The 15,833-nt window shown below is 41.1% G+C and overlaps 1 protein-coding gene across 1 annotated transcript in view; it reads right to left on the reverse strand.

Moving 5' to 3' along the window:
• CASP10 (caspase 10) overlaps positions 1–12,932 on the reverse strand; it is a 28,234-nt gene extending 15,302 nt beyond the window's left edge. Inside the window, 4 exon segments of the mRNA XM_010991974.3 lie at positions 2,647–2,782; positions 9,828–9,921; positions 11,085–11,438; positions 12,746–12,932. Of these exon segments, the coding sequence (XP_010990276.1) occupies positions 2,647–2,782; positions 9,828–9,921; positions 11,085–11,431 (577 nt within the window). The 5' untranslated portion in view covers positions 11,432–11,438; positions 12,746–12,932.
• Between the last annotated feature and the right edge of the window lie 2,901 nt (positions 12,933–15,833).

The raw sequence follows: 15,833 nt of genomic DNA on the forward strand, positions 1-15,833 counted from the left end.
TTATTTAATTTTATTGTAATTATTATACACTATTTTTAATAATATATTTAAAATATGAAAACAAACACCAAGGCTCAGGAAAACTCAGAAAGATACCCAGGTGGTCCATAAACAGAGCTCATGTCCTAATCAGGTGCAGTGGGCTTAGCCTTTGGCTCACTTCACTTAAGTCTGCATACCCACTATCTTTTCAGTCCTTCATCCTAAATGGCAGATTTAGGCCCAAACTCCCAGAGGATTGTAGGCAGTCAAAATTTAAATATTAACTGACACCTATGATATAATAATAAATATACACAAAATAATAAATAAATATAAATAATAAATAAATATATGCCCCCTTTGCTGGCACACAGCTCCTAAAACCCTAGAATCTCAGAAGTGATTGGTGATATTTTGTATGCTAGTAGATGTGGTGACATTTTGTATGCTAGTAGATGACCAGTGGTTGGGGGCTCCTGGACAGCCTCAGGATGGGGTCTGGTTCCTGGGGGACCTAATGAAGAGATCAGAGGGTTGGAATTTTCAGCCCTACTCGCAGAACTCAGGAAAGGGGGCAGGGGCTGGAGGTTGAATTAATCATAATGGCCAAAGATTTAATCATCTGTGCCTACATAATGAAGTCTCCATAAAAACCTCTGCCTGAAGGGGTGCAGAGAGCTTCTGGGTTGGGGCTCATGCTGGGACGTGCTGAGAGGGTGACCCCCTATACCTTCCCCTATGCATCTCTTCCACTTGGCTGTTCCTGAGTTGTATCCTTTTATAATTAACCAGTAACCTAGTAAGTAAACTATTTTCCTAAATTCTGTGAGCTGTTCTAGCAAATTATCAAATCTGAGGAAGGGGTCTTGGGAACCCCTGGTTTGTAACCAAGTTGAACAGAAGCTGTGGGTAATCTGCGGACCCACTACTTGTGACTGGTGGGGGCAGGCTTGAGAGACTGAGGCCTTAAGCTATAGGATCTGCGATAACTCTGGTTAGTGTCAGAACTGAATTAAACCTTAATATACCCAGTTGGAGAATTGCTTGGTGTGGAAAAATGCACACATCTGGGGTCAAAGGTGTTCCAGAAATGTTAGTGTGAGTAGTAAAGGAAAACAATTTTTCTCCCTTCATCATCCAAAAGAGATCACAGAGCAGGTAGGTTGTGGAAAAGAAAAAATCAAAATTTGAATTCTGATATGAAGCTCTGTCCTCAAGACTCACTGAGAGGAATGTAAACATTTACTACGAAGAAACTAGAGTGCCTTCTCCAGAGTTCAAATATCCAAAATAATCTGGCTACCTGCCCTATGTTTACTTTGTATGGGTTACTACTTCACAGGAAAGTGATGATATGATCAGAAAAATATCTCAGCATTCAGAGTTCAAGTGAATGTTTCAAAAATACTTTCAGTATCAACTTCCTGCTTTTTATTTATTGCTTGATAACTTGATGGTTAGAACTGTTTTTATTCTTCATAACTTTTACTTAAATTATACATTAAATTATTCATTGCTTTGATTGTTGTTCAAGATTTTCTCAAATTAACAACAGTTCATCTCATTTTGTGTTAATAGAATTCTTAGAAGTTTCCTTTTGGATTGTTTCTTTTTCGACCAGATAAATTTGCACACTACATTGAGTCTCTGAGTCAAAATGCGGGTGTGGCAAAAAAGTTTCATGAATACATTCGTGAGTGTTTACTTTTAGCTCTTGTTTAATAGTGGAGAAATGGACTTGGAAAAAACACAAATATTTACCATATTGACACACGATGAGGCAACCAAGTTTGATTCTGCCCTGGGCAGCTACTTCTAAATAATGCCACAACAATACAACCCTTACAAGACAGACTAAAGACAAAACAGAAAGAAAAGTCTTCTCTGATAGTAATTTCTGAGGATATGAAAGTTTTTGTGACTTTCCTTTCTAATAAACAGATTCATAGCAATGTGTGTTGAAAGCTTACTCTGTGCCAGACATGCGTTTTATAGGAATTCCCCCATTCAATCCTCAAAAACCCCCATGAGGTAGGTACTATTATTATCCCCACTTTACAGATGGGAAAAGGGAGACATAGAACAGCTGAGGAGAGGGCCACTGCACCATGAACAAGTGGAGTCCTGGCACTCTGACTCCATAGACCCCATTCTTAACCTCTGTGTCCTCCTGTCTCCTATTTTTGTGTGTTATTTCATTCAAACAATTTCTGTTACTCTCACTCCCATATAAGAACCAGAAGAAGACTACTCTCCCCCACTAGAGTAGAAGCTCCAAAGGGCAGGACCTTTGCTGTATACCTTGCTGCACCTCCAACTTCTAAAACTGTGCCTAGTACAAAGTATGCATTCAATAAATATGTGTTGATCAGGGACTATGGCCACTACTTTATAATAACTATAAATGGACTATAATCTAAAATTTTTGAATCACTGTGCTGTAAACCTGAAACATACATTGTACATCAGCTATATATGTACATATCTGTGTGTGTGTGTGTGTGTGTGTGTATACACATATATAAAATGAACAAATGGGGGGATTTCTGGCTTTCCCAAGAGAATACTATCAGAATAATGAGTAAACATCATATATGGCCAGTTGGTTTAAGAATTCCCATGGTCTGGTGCAAGCAAGTGAGCAAGCAAGCATAAGCTAGTTACCTTTCTCTCTTTTATATTTTTCTATCTTTCTCGTAAGGTTAGGTACAATTTTTTTGCAGAGATCCTCCAGTAACGTCAGATTATCTTCATCTATTTGGGCTTGTTTCTCCAGATATGCCAGGAAACTTAGAGAGGTCTGCAAGAGAATCAATGGCGTCACATTTACTTGCCTACTGATTATCCGTATTCATTCATTAAACTTTACCTGTGTGGCCACTAGGCACCAGGTTTCGCATTGATGACTAATGTGGAGTGTCCATCCAGGAGGACTTCGAAAGTATGGGAGGAGGGGCACTACTGAGTAAGTCTCTATTAACACCAGATACCAAATATTCAGAACTCACTGCCTGAAAGTGCTTGTTGTATATTAAGCTCAAAACAATCCAGTGAGGCCCTTTGGAACTCAGGGAAGGCTTAGGAGACTAAAACCTTTTTCTTCAAATAAGAAACGGGGGCACAGAAAGGCTTTTGTACCCAGGAAGGCCCCCAAAGGGTCCTGCTCAGTTTCAACTGTAAAGATAGTTGTATATAATCCATAAATTTACTAAAAAGTATTGAATGGTACACTTTAAATGGGTGAATTACTTGGCATGTGAATTATATCTCAATAATGCTGTTAAGAAAAAGAAAAAAACCCAATGAGGTAAATACGATTATAATCTCCATTTTAAAGATGAAATAACTGAGGCGCAGAGAGGTTCAGTTACTTGTCCAAGGTCTCAGAGCCAATAAGTGGCAGAGCCGGTATTTGAACCCTGGTAGTCTGATACCAAGGCTTGTCTTATTAACCATTGAGTCATACTGCCTCTAACCCACGCTGTCAAGATATAATAGATTAGGTTAGCAGCAAAACAGGAGCACCAAAGAAATGAGAAGAAAATATTTTGAGAGAATTTTATATTTGGTATTTTAAAAGAAAAACATTTCTTAAGTACTCCTGGGAAAAAGTGCAAATTGGCTAGTATTATTTTGATATTGAATTACAAATGGGGTGGTGGGCACCATAATCTTTTCAGGGACAAGGGCTTTTCAATCAGTGTATGAATCTGGTTATGAAAAAATACAGATGAATAAAACTGTGGTAGAGCCCACAGAAAAGAATAAATAATCAGAAAGTGAACATCTGAACACTATCTAACTGCATACACAATAAGTGTCGGCAGGATGGGAACAGGCAGGTGGGGGAGTCCCCAGACATGTTGGATGGATAAAAAGGGACAGTGTGTTCAGGAATATTGAGCAGGAAGCCTGAGTACAAACTCCAAGTGAAAGCTAGGTCACGGCTGGAACGGTAGGCTGGTATCAGACCAGGAAGGAACACTGAGAGGTCTGGGCAAGTGTCCTGAGGATGAAGGGGTGCCAGTAGGAGTTTTTAAGGAGAAGAGTGACATGAACAGATTTTCTTTTTAAATAGAAGTCTTGGGGATAGGTTGAGGAGGAAATGGACTAGAGAGAAAATGTTGGCAGGAAGATTAAATACTCTGGTGAAGAGACTGTCAAGACATGGTCTAAAGCTAGGAGTGCAAATGCAGAGGCAGCAACAGATTTGAGAGACATTTCTGAAGTGTAACTTGGTGAGTCTGAAGGTCAGTTGGAAGTCGGTGAAAAAATAAAGGAAGAGTCAAAGATCATGTCAAATGGTGATACCCCCCGCTTCTTCATCCTTCACCTGTTCCACAGAGCAGCCTTCACACTAGCTGGTAATAACTGAGTGTGGTCTTGAGGGATGACTAGGCCTTCACTGCCAACATGGAAAAGGATATACCAAGCAAAGAAAATCATATGGGGGAAATGATGAGAAACTAAAAATCTCGTTTCAAAGAGTCTCATGGTGCCTCCAGCAAGAACAGTTTCTTGGGAGTGATGGAGGCTGAAGCCACCCTGGAATGCATTGGAGTGACTAAGAGATGAGTCAGTGGAGAAAGAGTGTGTGTTGACTATTCTTTCAAGAAGTTAGCAATGAAAGGAAGGAAGAAAACAGAGCAGCAAAAGAAGGATGAGGATGGGTTAGGGAGAGAGAGAGAGAGAGAGAGTGTGTGTGTGTGTGTGTGTGTGTGTGTGTGTGTTTTCAAACAAGGCACTCAATATACCAACAACCAAGGGAAGGGCCAGAGTTACAAGGTTTTAACTGTGCTCTATCCTAATCCAATCAAAAGAGAGATGATAAATTTTCAAGACATTCCGGAGAACCAAAAAGGCAAAGAAATGTGTGTGTCCTCACCTGCAGCCCTAGCACACCAATGACCTGCCCAGAAAATAAAGCAGGAGGGAAGAGGGGGTAAAGGAAGATTCATGCAGAGCTGATCAGCTGGGCAAAGGGATCAGAGGGAATCCCCTGCACAAGGTTCTACAGTAGCTGATGTGCGCATGAGCACTCACTGAACCTCAAAACAGAAACTCCTATCTTGACAGCTTTCTACCAGGAGGAAGTAAAGGGGCTAAGACATGATTCCAAAAGCAACGATGGAAATCCATTATCCTTTGTTTTAGATGTTGAGTAAATGACGCCTCCCACTCACACACACACAAACACCCACAATTTAAATGGAGTCTGCATGCTAGTTTAAGAACACCACCCTGAGAAATATTAGCAGGAAGTTCTCTTTTGTTCTGCTTCTTTGCTAGAAAGGTAGTAGGTTTGGGTGTGGTTTCCCTTACAACCAACGTTCTATGTTGATTGCTATCCTGAGAACGGATATCCTGACAGTTGTTGGGTCTCTCAGGATGTGTGAAGGCAGCTATGCTGCTCTAAGTTTGTGTGAAAGCTGTCAAAGCAGAAACCTAAAACACCCTGCACAGGTCAGCTCTGTCCATCTAGAGAGACTTTGTGAATTTCCAACCTTTCCTTTTTGGCTGAGGGGTGTTCAGGCCCTCCTCCCTTGGCTGGTTAAAAATTTACTCCTGTGATAAAATCTTTTGCAATTGCAATTGCAGATAATGCAGCCCCATTAAGCCCCGGTATGGAAATGCATCTGGGTTGCTTAGAGTCTGTCCTTTACACACTTCAGAAGGCTGATCTTACCACACAGCCAGACAGAGATCAACCTGGATTATCTGAGGTGTATAACTCAGCCACAAGTCTGACGTGATGAGTTAGATCTCCTTTGGAATAAAGCTGAGGTCATTTTAAATCCAAGAAGGAACTGCAGTTTCCATGAATTTGACCGGGTTATTCCACAGTTCTACGCCACAGCTAAACAGAGTGACTTCTCCTTTTACTGTTGTATGGATAGAGAAAAACATAAAATCATTTGGCTACTTGGTCATGGGCCTTTGATGATTTAAAAGCTAGTTTAGCAGAGGGAGAAATGTTTGAGCTGCTCCTGACCATGAAGAGTTCTGTAGCTATAGACGCCTTTTAAGCAGAAAGGCCCAGAGGAAGAAATACATTCCCTGGCTTTTCTCAGTGGGAAATCATGGCTCCATGTTGAGCATATTAAATGCCCTTCTTACCCCCCACCCCATTGTGGGGAGTAAGGACTTCTGTGCATCACAACAGATGTAATACCTATAAACCCAGAGACTGGAAAAATTATGAGAGGATGCCCAAAGCTGGGAGCGAATATTATCCGAATAACCTGGAGAGCTTTTCAAACTACAGGAATCTCCCTTGGTGTTGAGAAATTCTACATTTAAGGTGAAATGCTGTCACATGAGTAGGTAATCACTTTGCACCAATGCAAACTCAAGCACATTAAAAAACTATTATCTAAAACAAAATTCCCTGGTTTTATGATTCTTCAAGAACTCATGGACCTATAGGATATGCTTGTAAACACATACACACACACCCCTCATGTATATTTACTTGTAGAAAGAGAACTAAAGGAGGATTAAAAGAGAGTGTAAAAGCAAAATTTTAAAAGAAAGAGGTGGAGGAGTGGTAGAGGGCATGTTTAGTGTGCATGAGGTCCTGGATCCAATCCTCAGTCCCTCCTCTAAAAAGAAATAAACCTAATTACCTTACCCTCATCAAAAACAAACAAATAAAAGAAGAGAGAATGGAGTATACAATGGCTATATACTCTGACAATGTAAATATATTTCAACCCTAAAAAAATGGGGAGAAAATGGGTGTAGCACATGCAAAATAAACATTCCAGTCTTGTGATTAATTATATTGGTGGTAGAAGTATTAATATTGATATTCTGAGAGTGTTGTATATGTAATAGGGGATAAAGCAAATAACCCTGTAACAAATTTTATCATGCCCTGTAACATGAGAACCGGGGAAAAAAAAGAAGATACAAATATAATACAGAAGAGATTAATTAACAACACGAATTTGACTTGGAAATAATAGTATGAATTCATGAAATATTTTACTTTGAAACAAAACAAAAAATTTACACACACACACATTTCCTAGCACTATTCTTTGGGGAAAAAAAAAACACAGAAACAATCATCAACCCCGAAGCAATGAGCATATCCAGCATCTAACTTGTATCTTGAAATAACATTTCTCATGAAAAGAAACCAGGGCTTTGGAAAAATGTTGGATTCTAGGTCTGGGCAAAATACACAAAAAATTAACATAAGACAACTTGTCACACTAAGGAAGTCATCAAATATTGCTAGAGTAATGTCAAAATGACTCGAGAACCAACTTGATGAGGAAATTGGGCAAAGATGGAACAATTTGAATTTCAATAAGGATAATAATTGCTGTGGGTTGAAACTCATCAAAAAGTTTTAAATCCATGAGTTCAAATTTATGTATTTTTTATACTAGGTCATTTTCAGAGAATAACAGGAAACCAGCAATTATCTTGAACGAGTAAATAAAGAAAGTATCAAGGACTTATATATAAACTGTATCACCAAGTAACCAAATAGGTGAGAGGGAAGTAAAATAATAGAAATAATAGAACTTGAATATCTTCATTTTGCGACCCCCAAAGGATCAATACGTAGATCTGTTCAACATCAAGAGTGGCTAGTATCAAAAGAGAGAGGAAACCAGGCATTGTGTGCACCCCAAGGAATGAGCACAACATGTGACCATCTCTCATCTGGCAAAAGGACCCGATCTGAGTCCGACAAAACCTCTGAACCCAGCTGCCTGATTTGCAGGAAATGTGGAAGACAGAGAAGCAGGCCAAACTGCACCAAACTTGCACAATCAGCAAAACCTAGACTGTAGGAAATTCTACGGGCCAGTTGTACTGGGGTTCTTCAACAGACACATTTTAAGAAAAAGAAAGGGATTACAGGGTGGGCATTTAACCTATAGATGAAAAGACACTAAAAAAAAAAAAAAACTGGTCAAGACAAAATTGAGGTCTAGAGATATACAGGTAAGTGATAAAACCATAACAAAACATGAGAACATAGTTACTATAAAAGCCAGGATGGTAGTTACTTCCAAGGAGTAGGAAGGGGCTGTATCTGGGAGGGAGCAAATGGAGGGGTTTCTGGAGTGGCTGGCAAAATTCAATTTCTTGACTTCAGTGGTAGATTCAAGGATGTTAGCCTTAAAATAATTCATTAAGCTCTATGTTTTGTGTCATTTTCTGTACTTGTATCTTGTTGGGTTTGTTTTTTAAGAATAAAAAGATAAAAAGAAAAGAAAAAGTGTGTAAAAAACAAAAACAGGAGGACATCAGAACTTCCAGGGGTTAACTAAGGAAGAAAATTATTAGATTCAGACAAGGGGCAACAACCATGAGAATGCTCTAAGAGGATCTTTGCACATCCCCGTCTTGGTGGTTTAGTTCATCTGCTAATCCCCTGGCCAGTTATTCGTAGTAAAATCACAGAAGCAGAAAGGGTTCAGGCCGTTTTCTCAAAAAGATGGGGAAGATTACATCCTCCCGTTCACTCATGCTTTTGTTCACAGCGCCATTTGGTAATTCTCCAAGGTTGTGGGGCTATAATGATGAGTAAGACTCAGCCCCCACCACCAAGGAACCCACAACCAATCTTTGGCACAAGGGAGCCTGGAGAGATAACCAATGGAAAGATGCAAGAGGCTAAAATCCCTGAGCATTCTGAAAAGGAAAGAGAAGGACTCAAAGATTGTAGCCAAAACACAGAAGTAATCTGCAGGTTAATTAACCTACAGGTCCGACACCAGGAAACATGTTTAATGAATTACTAAACATGGTCCTCATTGGACCTACCACATGTAAAAAAGCATTCCACTCCTCAGTGATTTTTCCTTTAAAAAAAAGTTCTTTGTCAATAATCTCAGTTGATCTGGGAGGGCTACACACGTAGACTCTTTGCATTCGTGATGTGCTCTTTCCTAAGTTGGATGGGGGACCTGTGGCTGTTCACCTAGTGCTATGTTTCATAACTTCTATACATGTTACATGTATTTTTTGGTGTTATCAAGCATTTTATAACTTAAAATTGAGTAAAAAATAGCAGTTGAATAACAAAATTAATGTTAGAGGATAAAATTTGAAAATTGGCCCCTTCCCAAATTCACTGACTTGCTTGTCACAAGCTGTTATGAGAATCAAAAGAAAAAACAGTTTTGAGGCACGGAGGAGCAGTGTGCAGCTACTTTCCTGCCCTTACATGTGACCCATCGAGCAAGAGAATCAGCAGATAGCATCACATTAATATTAAAAACATCACTGTTCAAGGCACCCGTACCGCCCTTTACAAAGCACATCTTCAAACACGTGTCTCAGATGAGTTTCGCACGAAGTCTGCGTGGGGGACACTGTGAAGTCCACTGAAAAGGACAGCTCCCTCAGAAACCTCAGCTAACGGAGGGGATGGACGACCAATTCCCACTCTGCAGGTATCTACCACCTCCTTGCTTCTCTGTGGTGCCCCCTACATTTCTGCCTCATAAAACACAGTGGATGCCAGCAGCAGTCAATCATTTACATCCTGGTTACTGGGTGCCAAATATAGGCCCTGGCTAATAGTTCATGTACATTATTTCATCTAATCCTCCTAACAGCCCTGGAAGGAAGAAGTGTAATTGTCTACAATATGACATGTGGGAAAATGGAGACTCCGAAATGTTCAGTCACTGGCCCCACACCAAGGAGTCAGTCACAGAACCAAGACTAGACGCCAGGCCCACCAAAAGTCCGTATTCCTCACCCTCGTGTGACACTGTCTCCCGCAACAAACGAGCCCTCCTGAAAGCCCTTTCCAACAACGTCACCGATTCAGGCGATGCTTACAAAGGCCCCGTCCGGTACGGCCCACTCACCATCTGGACTTTCGGAATCGACTCCCTCAGAAGGAAGATCATGCTCTTTAAGTTCTCTGAGCTGATGTCTTCTGACAGTTCATAGAGAAGGTTCCTAAGACACACACCCAGGAGACGAATTAAAGCCTCGCACTTGCAGAGAACAGGCAGTAAATTCAGTGCTTTAATAAACGTTATCTCTCATTTGAATGATCACAAGCCTGTGAGTAATTATTAATCCCATTTTGTAGATTCAAAAACGAAAACTTTGAGCTTCAAAGTGACCCATTAAATCACGACAACAGTAAGCAGTAGGGGCAGGACCTCCGATTCCCAGTCCAGCGCTGGTTCACATCACACTAGGAAGGTATAAAAACACAATGCCGGCATGCCAGCCCTTCCCCGGACTCCATTCCTGAAATTCCGGCTTCCTTTATAGGCCCTCATCAGAGAGGAGCCGATGCCAGTGATTATAAAGTCCATTGTCAAAAAGAAAGGAAACTACCCCAAATTCTGGGGAAGCATATAATCCACAACGAGAAAAACTGAACACTACACCTCTGTTTGCCCGAGACCATTCATTCCTCAGCTGTTTAACCAGAAGAGTGGAAATAACCATTTCCAGAATTCCCTCACTGACCAAGTTTACCTCGGGTCCTAGGAGCCCATTGGAGCGGTAAGGCCTGCAAGATCCTTATCCTCCAGGCCATAAAGTAATGATTCAAAGGCTCTTCCCTGTCTGATGTAGCTACTGGATCAGTGGACAATTTAAAACAGTGTTGTCTAAGGTCTGATGCCTACATTTTATCTCTCTGGGTTTCACCCCAAAATGTACTTGACATGGCGTAAATGACGTCCCTCCCTACCCCAGAGACACATCTCCTTTTTTATCTTGCTGACTTGACTCCCAGAATGCATTACTCTCTTCTCAAACGGCTGGGGAGAGGTGGGCACAGTAGTGACTCACTGGAGGAAGGCCAGCCTGAGAGCATGGAGGCTGGCGAGCGGGAAGGCGTGGCCCTGGCAGTGTGGAGGCGGGAGACAAAACAAAGGGCAGCCACCCCCAGGCCCAGGGCTGGGTTTTGAAACTTTGCTGACCTCCCGGCCTCCCTTCTCATTAGCACCTGAAGCTGAGAATCTCCGGTTTTAGAATCACCAAACCATCCAGGAAGGTAGACAAGGAAAAAAAAAAAATCTTAAAAACGCGTTCATCTTTAAGATTAAAACTCTTAATCCCAGCCTCCTTTCAAAGCCCAGTGGCCCTGCGGCGTTGATCACCTGAACAGGGAGACCTTCCTGCGGGCCGGCAGCAAGTGCTCCACCTGCTCTTTGGTGTAGGGGAGGTGCCGCAGCAGGGATTTCTGCTTGATGATGTAGAGGAGTTCCGCTAGGAAGAAGGGGTCCTCCTCGCTCAGCAGCTCCTCTGCCAACAGATAATCAAAAACATCCAAGGCTGAGCTGGACTTCTCTAGGCTCTTGTGGGCAATGAGGTCCCGGCAGAGAAACTTTAAGCGCTCCACATCTTGATCCCCCAGGTTGGAGTCTATAATCAGAAGCTTCCCTCGAAAGTTCACTTGACAGTTATCATCTAAGTTGGAACTCAGACTTCCGCCTTGAGATGTCATGGCCACCCTGAAAGAGACAGAGCAGTGGGAGCCACACGTTACAGCATAAGGACAACCAGCACCCCAGCTTCCCAGGTGCTCCCCCAGTTCTGGCCTCCTCTGTTCCAAGCCTTAGACTCTCCTAGAAGTGCTGAAAACTGAAAATCACTATGAGGTCACTTCAAAAACCCATAGCTCAGAAAACTCGACCCCAACACTTCCATGTTAACCTTTCAGGAGATCTTGAGAGAGCCTTTTACTGGAACTCAATTCCAATTCTCCTAAATCACAATGTCCCCAGTGGGAGCTGGTCAAAAGGGAGGACGACACAGCACAATTTCTCCAGTTGGAGCTCTTAATTCATTCCCACCAAATGGCAGAAATAGCACGTTTATATTTTAGAAAAAATTGGTGGGGGGTGTTACATTTCTGAAGTGTCTACCAACCCAAGCACAACACGCTAACATTGCTCTCCATTACTGGGCAGGCCTTTATATCACAGAAAGAGAAGCTATAACCCCAGATCCCAGAAAGAGTGGTTTCGGACAATAGTTGCTCAAATCAACGTAGGAAGTCATAAATTACCAAAATCAGTACTTCCACCTGAGCAGTTCATAAACTATGGCATTTTCTACACTAAATTTCATTCTAATCAGCCGACTGGTGAATTGACACAATTTTTTCAATGTAATTAAGGGCTGAGGTGTATACTCATTATGCAAAACCTGGCTACTTAGAAACAAGAAACTACTTTCTAAAAGGAAGGCGAACACAGCAGAAAAAAAAAAACCCAAAACAAAACATCAAGATCACAGAGTGGTTATATCCAGGTGGTATAATTACAGATAATGTAAATTTTCTTCTGGATTCCTGTCTGAGTTTCTCAAATTTTATGCAATGAACATATATTTCTTTTATTGTTAGAAAAAGAAAACCAAACAATTTGTCATTTTTAATGTAATCACCCATGGATTCTTCCCTTCTGGTAGCTCTGTGATACTAGAAATAATATGACTGGTTTCTGGGGACATCTTCTTATTCTAACATCACACATTTATCTTGCAGTTTCCTGAAGATTCTGCTCTCTGGCTCTGGCAGGTCTGCCAGATTTGTCTCCGTTTATGAACTGGCATATTTCTACCAGGAAAGGGCTGTGTGAGAACCTTCCTGGGGCTTTCTAAACGTTCTTTTTCCCCAGTAGGTCTAATAAATCCAGGCAGAAACAGTCCCATCGCTGACAGTGGTCAGTTTTTGCAAGTTTCTACGGCGTAAATTAAAGCAAGGGAAAAGGCTAGAGTGTGAGACACCAGCAGGGAAAAGGTGTTAATTACCTACCTTCAGATCAAATTCCACTGATCCTCCGGAGGTAAAATGTTCTGGGGAAATTTCCTGAGAACAGAGAAATTTTAAAGAAATTAAAATCCTCCACGTGCTCCAAGTTCCAAGGAATCTCCCATTTGTGTGGGAAGAGAATTCAACTTGTTGCTGACCGGGAAGTAACAACTGGAGCCTCTGGCTTTGGTAACTAATTCTAACTTCTTGCTGATGTCATCACTGACTCACTTGCCTTGCCTCCTCCCCTTTCCCTGGGTAGGACAATACTGACAAACAGCGTCTCCTAAAGGCAGATTCACACTGTGTATCTGCCCACTGCAGAGCTAGGGATTTTCCCAGGTGAAGCCAAGAGCCCCTACAAATGAATTCCTGGAAGGCACAAGTGGATCACTCCTCTTGGTGAGTCGAAAAAGGAAGTGTCAATTTTTCTTAACCATCTTCTTCCCCAAACTCACTGACTTTTAAAATAAAATGCCAAAAACTCATTAAATAACAGTCAGCCATCTTAACCCTTCTTCAAATAAGTCCCTGTGCAAATAAACAACAACAACAAAAATCTAAGGCAAAAAAAGAGGGGGAGGGGCTGAACTATAAGCCCATTTGGAAGTATTTGCAAGGAATTCAACTAACAGTAGGCAAAACTGGTGAAGTGTCTGCCCTCACAGCACATTCAGTCCAGCAGGAAAGAGACTTCAAGGACGTTACTTCACATAGTATACAAGCAATACCTAATACTACTATCCCAACTACCATGGGCCAGCTACTACTTACTCATCCCAATCATCCCAACAGACTTTTAAAATAACTACTATTACTATGACCCCTCTTCTAAGATGTGAAAATTAAGACAGAAAGATTAAGTAATTTGTCCACGGTCACACAGTGAGCTAGTGGCAGAGCCAAGTTTAAGCCAGCGAGTTTGATTTTAAGTCACTACACTGTAATTCAGCTAATCCAGATGCACAGAGCTCTGGGAAGAAGTATAGAATCTTAAAAAGATGTTTTAATCTCTGAAAAAAGTAAGATTTATGATGCTTTATTAGCAAATGTATTGAAGTGCCATTTCCATACCCTAGACATCGTCTAGAGAACTTGTGTGTGTAAGAAAGACAAGCCCAAGTGGTGATGGTTGCACAACAATGTGAATGTATTACTGCCACTGAATTGTACACTTGAAAATGGTTAAAATGGAAAAATTTGTTGTGTATATTTTACCACAATTTTTTTTAAAAGGATAACAGTAAGACAGACAAACTCTAAGTCTTGGTCTTCTATTCCTTTGTTCAGTTATCCATATTTCATTCCTTGGACTAGCTGGGGCAGCAAATTGATGACACTCTCATTTCTCACCCTGTTCATAAAATACATTAGGTTTTTCAACCTTTGTTCAATACTAGTGCATATACAGTAAGCTCTTCCTATGTGTAGAGCACTGAATTGGGCACAATTGGAAAGCAAAGGTGAATAAAACAATGTCTATCTTCCATAATAGCTATGATTAGTATTATTTCTTGACCCCATTCATCTCTCATGAACTCTCTAAGGTCAGTGTTATTATTCACATTCAATAGATGAGGAAATCAAAGTTCAGAGAAAAGTAGATCTTGCCATCATCCCAACCCTAGGAAGAGTTGGGAATTCAGGACTGAAACCTAGGTCTCTCTAACTCCAAATCCCATGCTCTTGATCCCAAGGCTGATACTGTCTGTAACTCCATATAAAGTAATGTAATTTCTGTAACTACTGGGCAGGGTGATGCTGCAGTGAGCTCACTAATTGCCGCAAGAGCCCCAAGGAACAAGGGAAGAATCCAGATAGGGATGCCTTGGAGGAGGAGGCATTTGAGTTAAGCCTGGAAGGTGGAAGAAAAATAGAGACACCTGCAATAAAACTTAAACTTTTATCCTAGTACGCCTCATTCTCAAGGGAAACTCAAGCCAAGTTTCCAAGAGGAGATTGCGTGCCATGTTATTTGTAGTCAGCGTTTCATACTTCTTCTTATTCAGAACACAGTTACTGAGGGCATGCTGATGGTGAGCTGATAGTAGTGGAAAAAATAAACATTCCTTCCAGCCTCTTTCCTGATTGGTTGCAATCAACTTGGTCCACAAGAAGAGCCAATCAAAACCTACTACCTCCCTGGTGACCAAGGGGAAATACCAAACTGTTCCACTTTAGTTCCGTCTTGGGAGGGGGTTGGGGGTGGTATCAGTAGCTGGCTTTCCTTTACATCCAGGCTCTGGTCCAAGTTTCCCAAGTAAAAACTCGTGAATTAAAGAACGGGTGGACATAAGTGTTAGGGGAGGTGGGTGTTATTTGCTGGAAAACAGCTTGATGCCTTGAAACTTCCACTCCAACCCCTAGTCCTGAGGTAGCGGACTCTTTCGATTAGCTACACCACGCCCAACGTCCAGGACTCTCTCCCTTCCTCACTCCATACTTTTATCCACACACTTCGGACCTTCCCAGAAATAGCCTTCTTCTGGGTATATGGGAGCATGGTGCAGCTAAGTTCTGAAGGGGAAGGCTTTTCCTGGTAAGGATCCCAGCAGAGATCTCCAGATAAGAGACTGGCAGGAGACTGTAGCTGGACAAGTGAAGTGTGACTCATCTTGTAGTCACGCTACTGCAGACTGATCTAGTTTAACATGTCTCTTTTCTTATTGGAAAAAAGTGGCTAAAAAAAATAAAAGAGGGGTATAGTTCAATGGTACAGCATATGATTAGCATGCACAAGGTCCTGGATTCTATTCCCACTACCTCTGCTAAAAAAAAAAGAGAGAGAGAGAAGCAGAACTTTAAATATTTAATTTAGAAAAGCTGGAAAATACAGAAACACACAGTCTTTTATAATCTATAACTACCATTAAAATTTCATCAAATCAGTATGTTGTACACCTTAAACTTACACAATGTTATATGCCAATTATATCTCAGTTAAAACAATTTTAGTGTATATCCTTTCACTTTTCTGTGTGCAATTATTTTTCAAAAATTGGATTAAGATTACAACTTGCTATTTTCACTTAACAACACATCTATCTTTCTTTCATATCATTAAATAGTCTTTGACAACTTGATGTTTAGT

Source organism: Camelus dromedarius, chromosome 4, assembly GCF_036321535.1.
Source record: "Camelus dromedarius isolate mCamDro1 chromosome 4, mCamDro1.pat, whole genome shotgun sequence".
In the NCBI taxonomy this organism is placed as follows: domain Eukaryota; kingdom Metazoa; phylum Chordata; class Mammalia; order Artiodactyla; family Camelidae; genus Camelus; species Camelus dromedarius.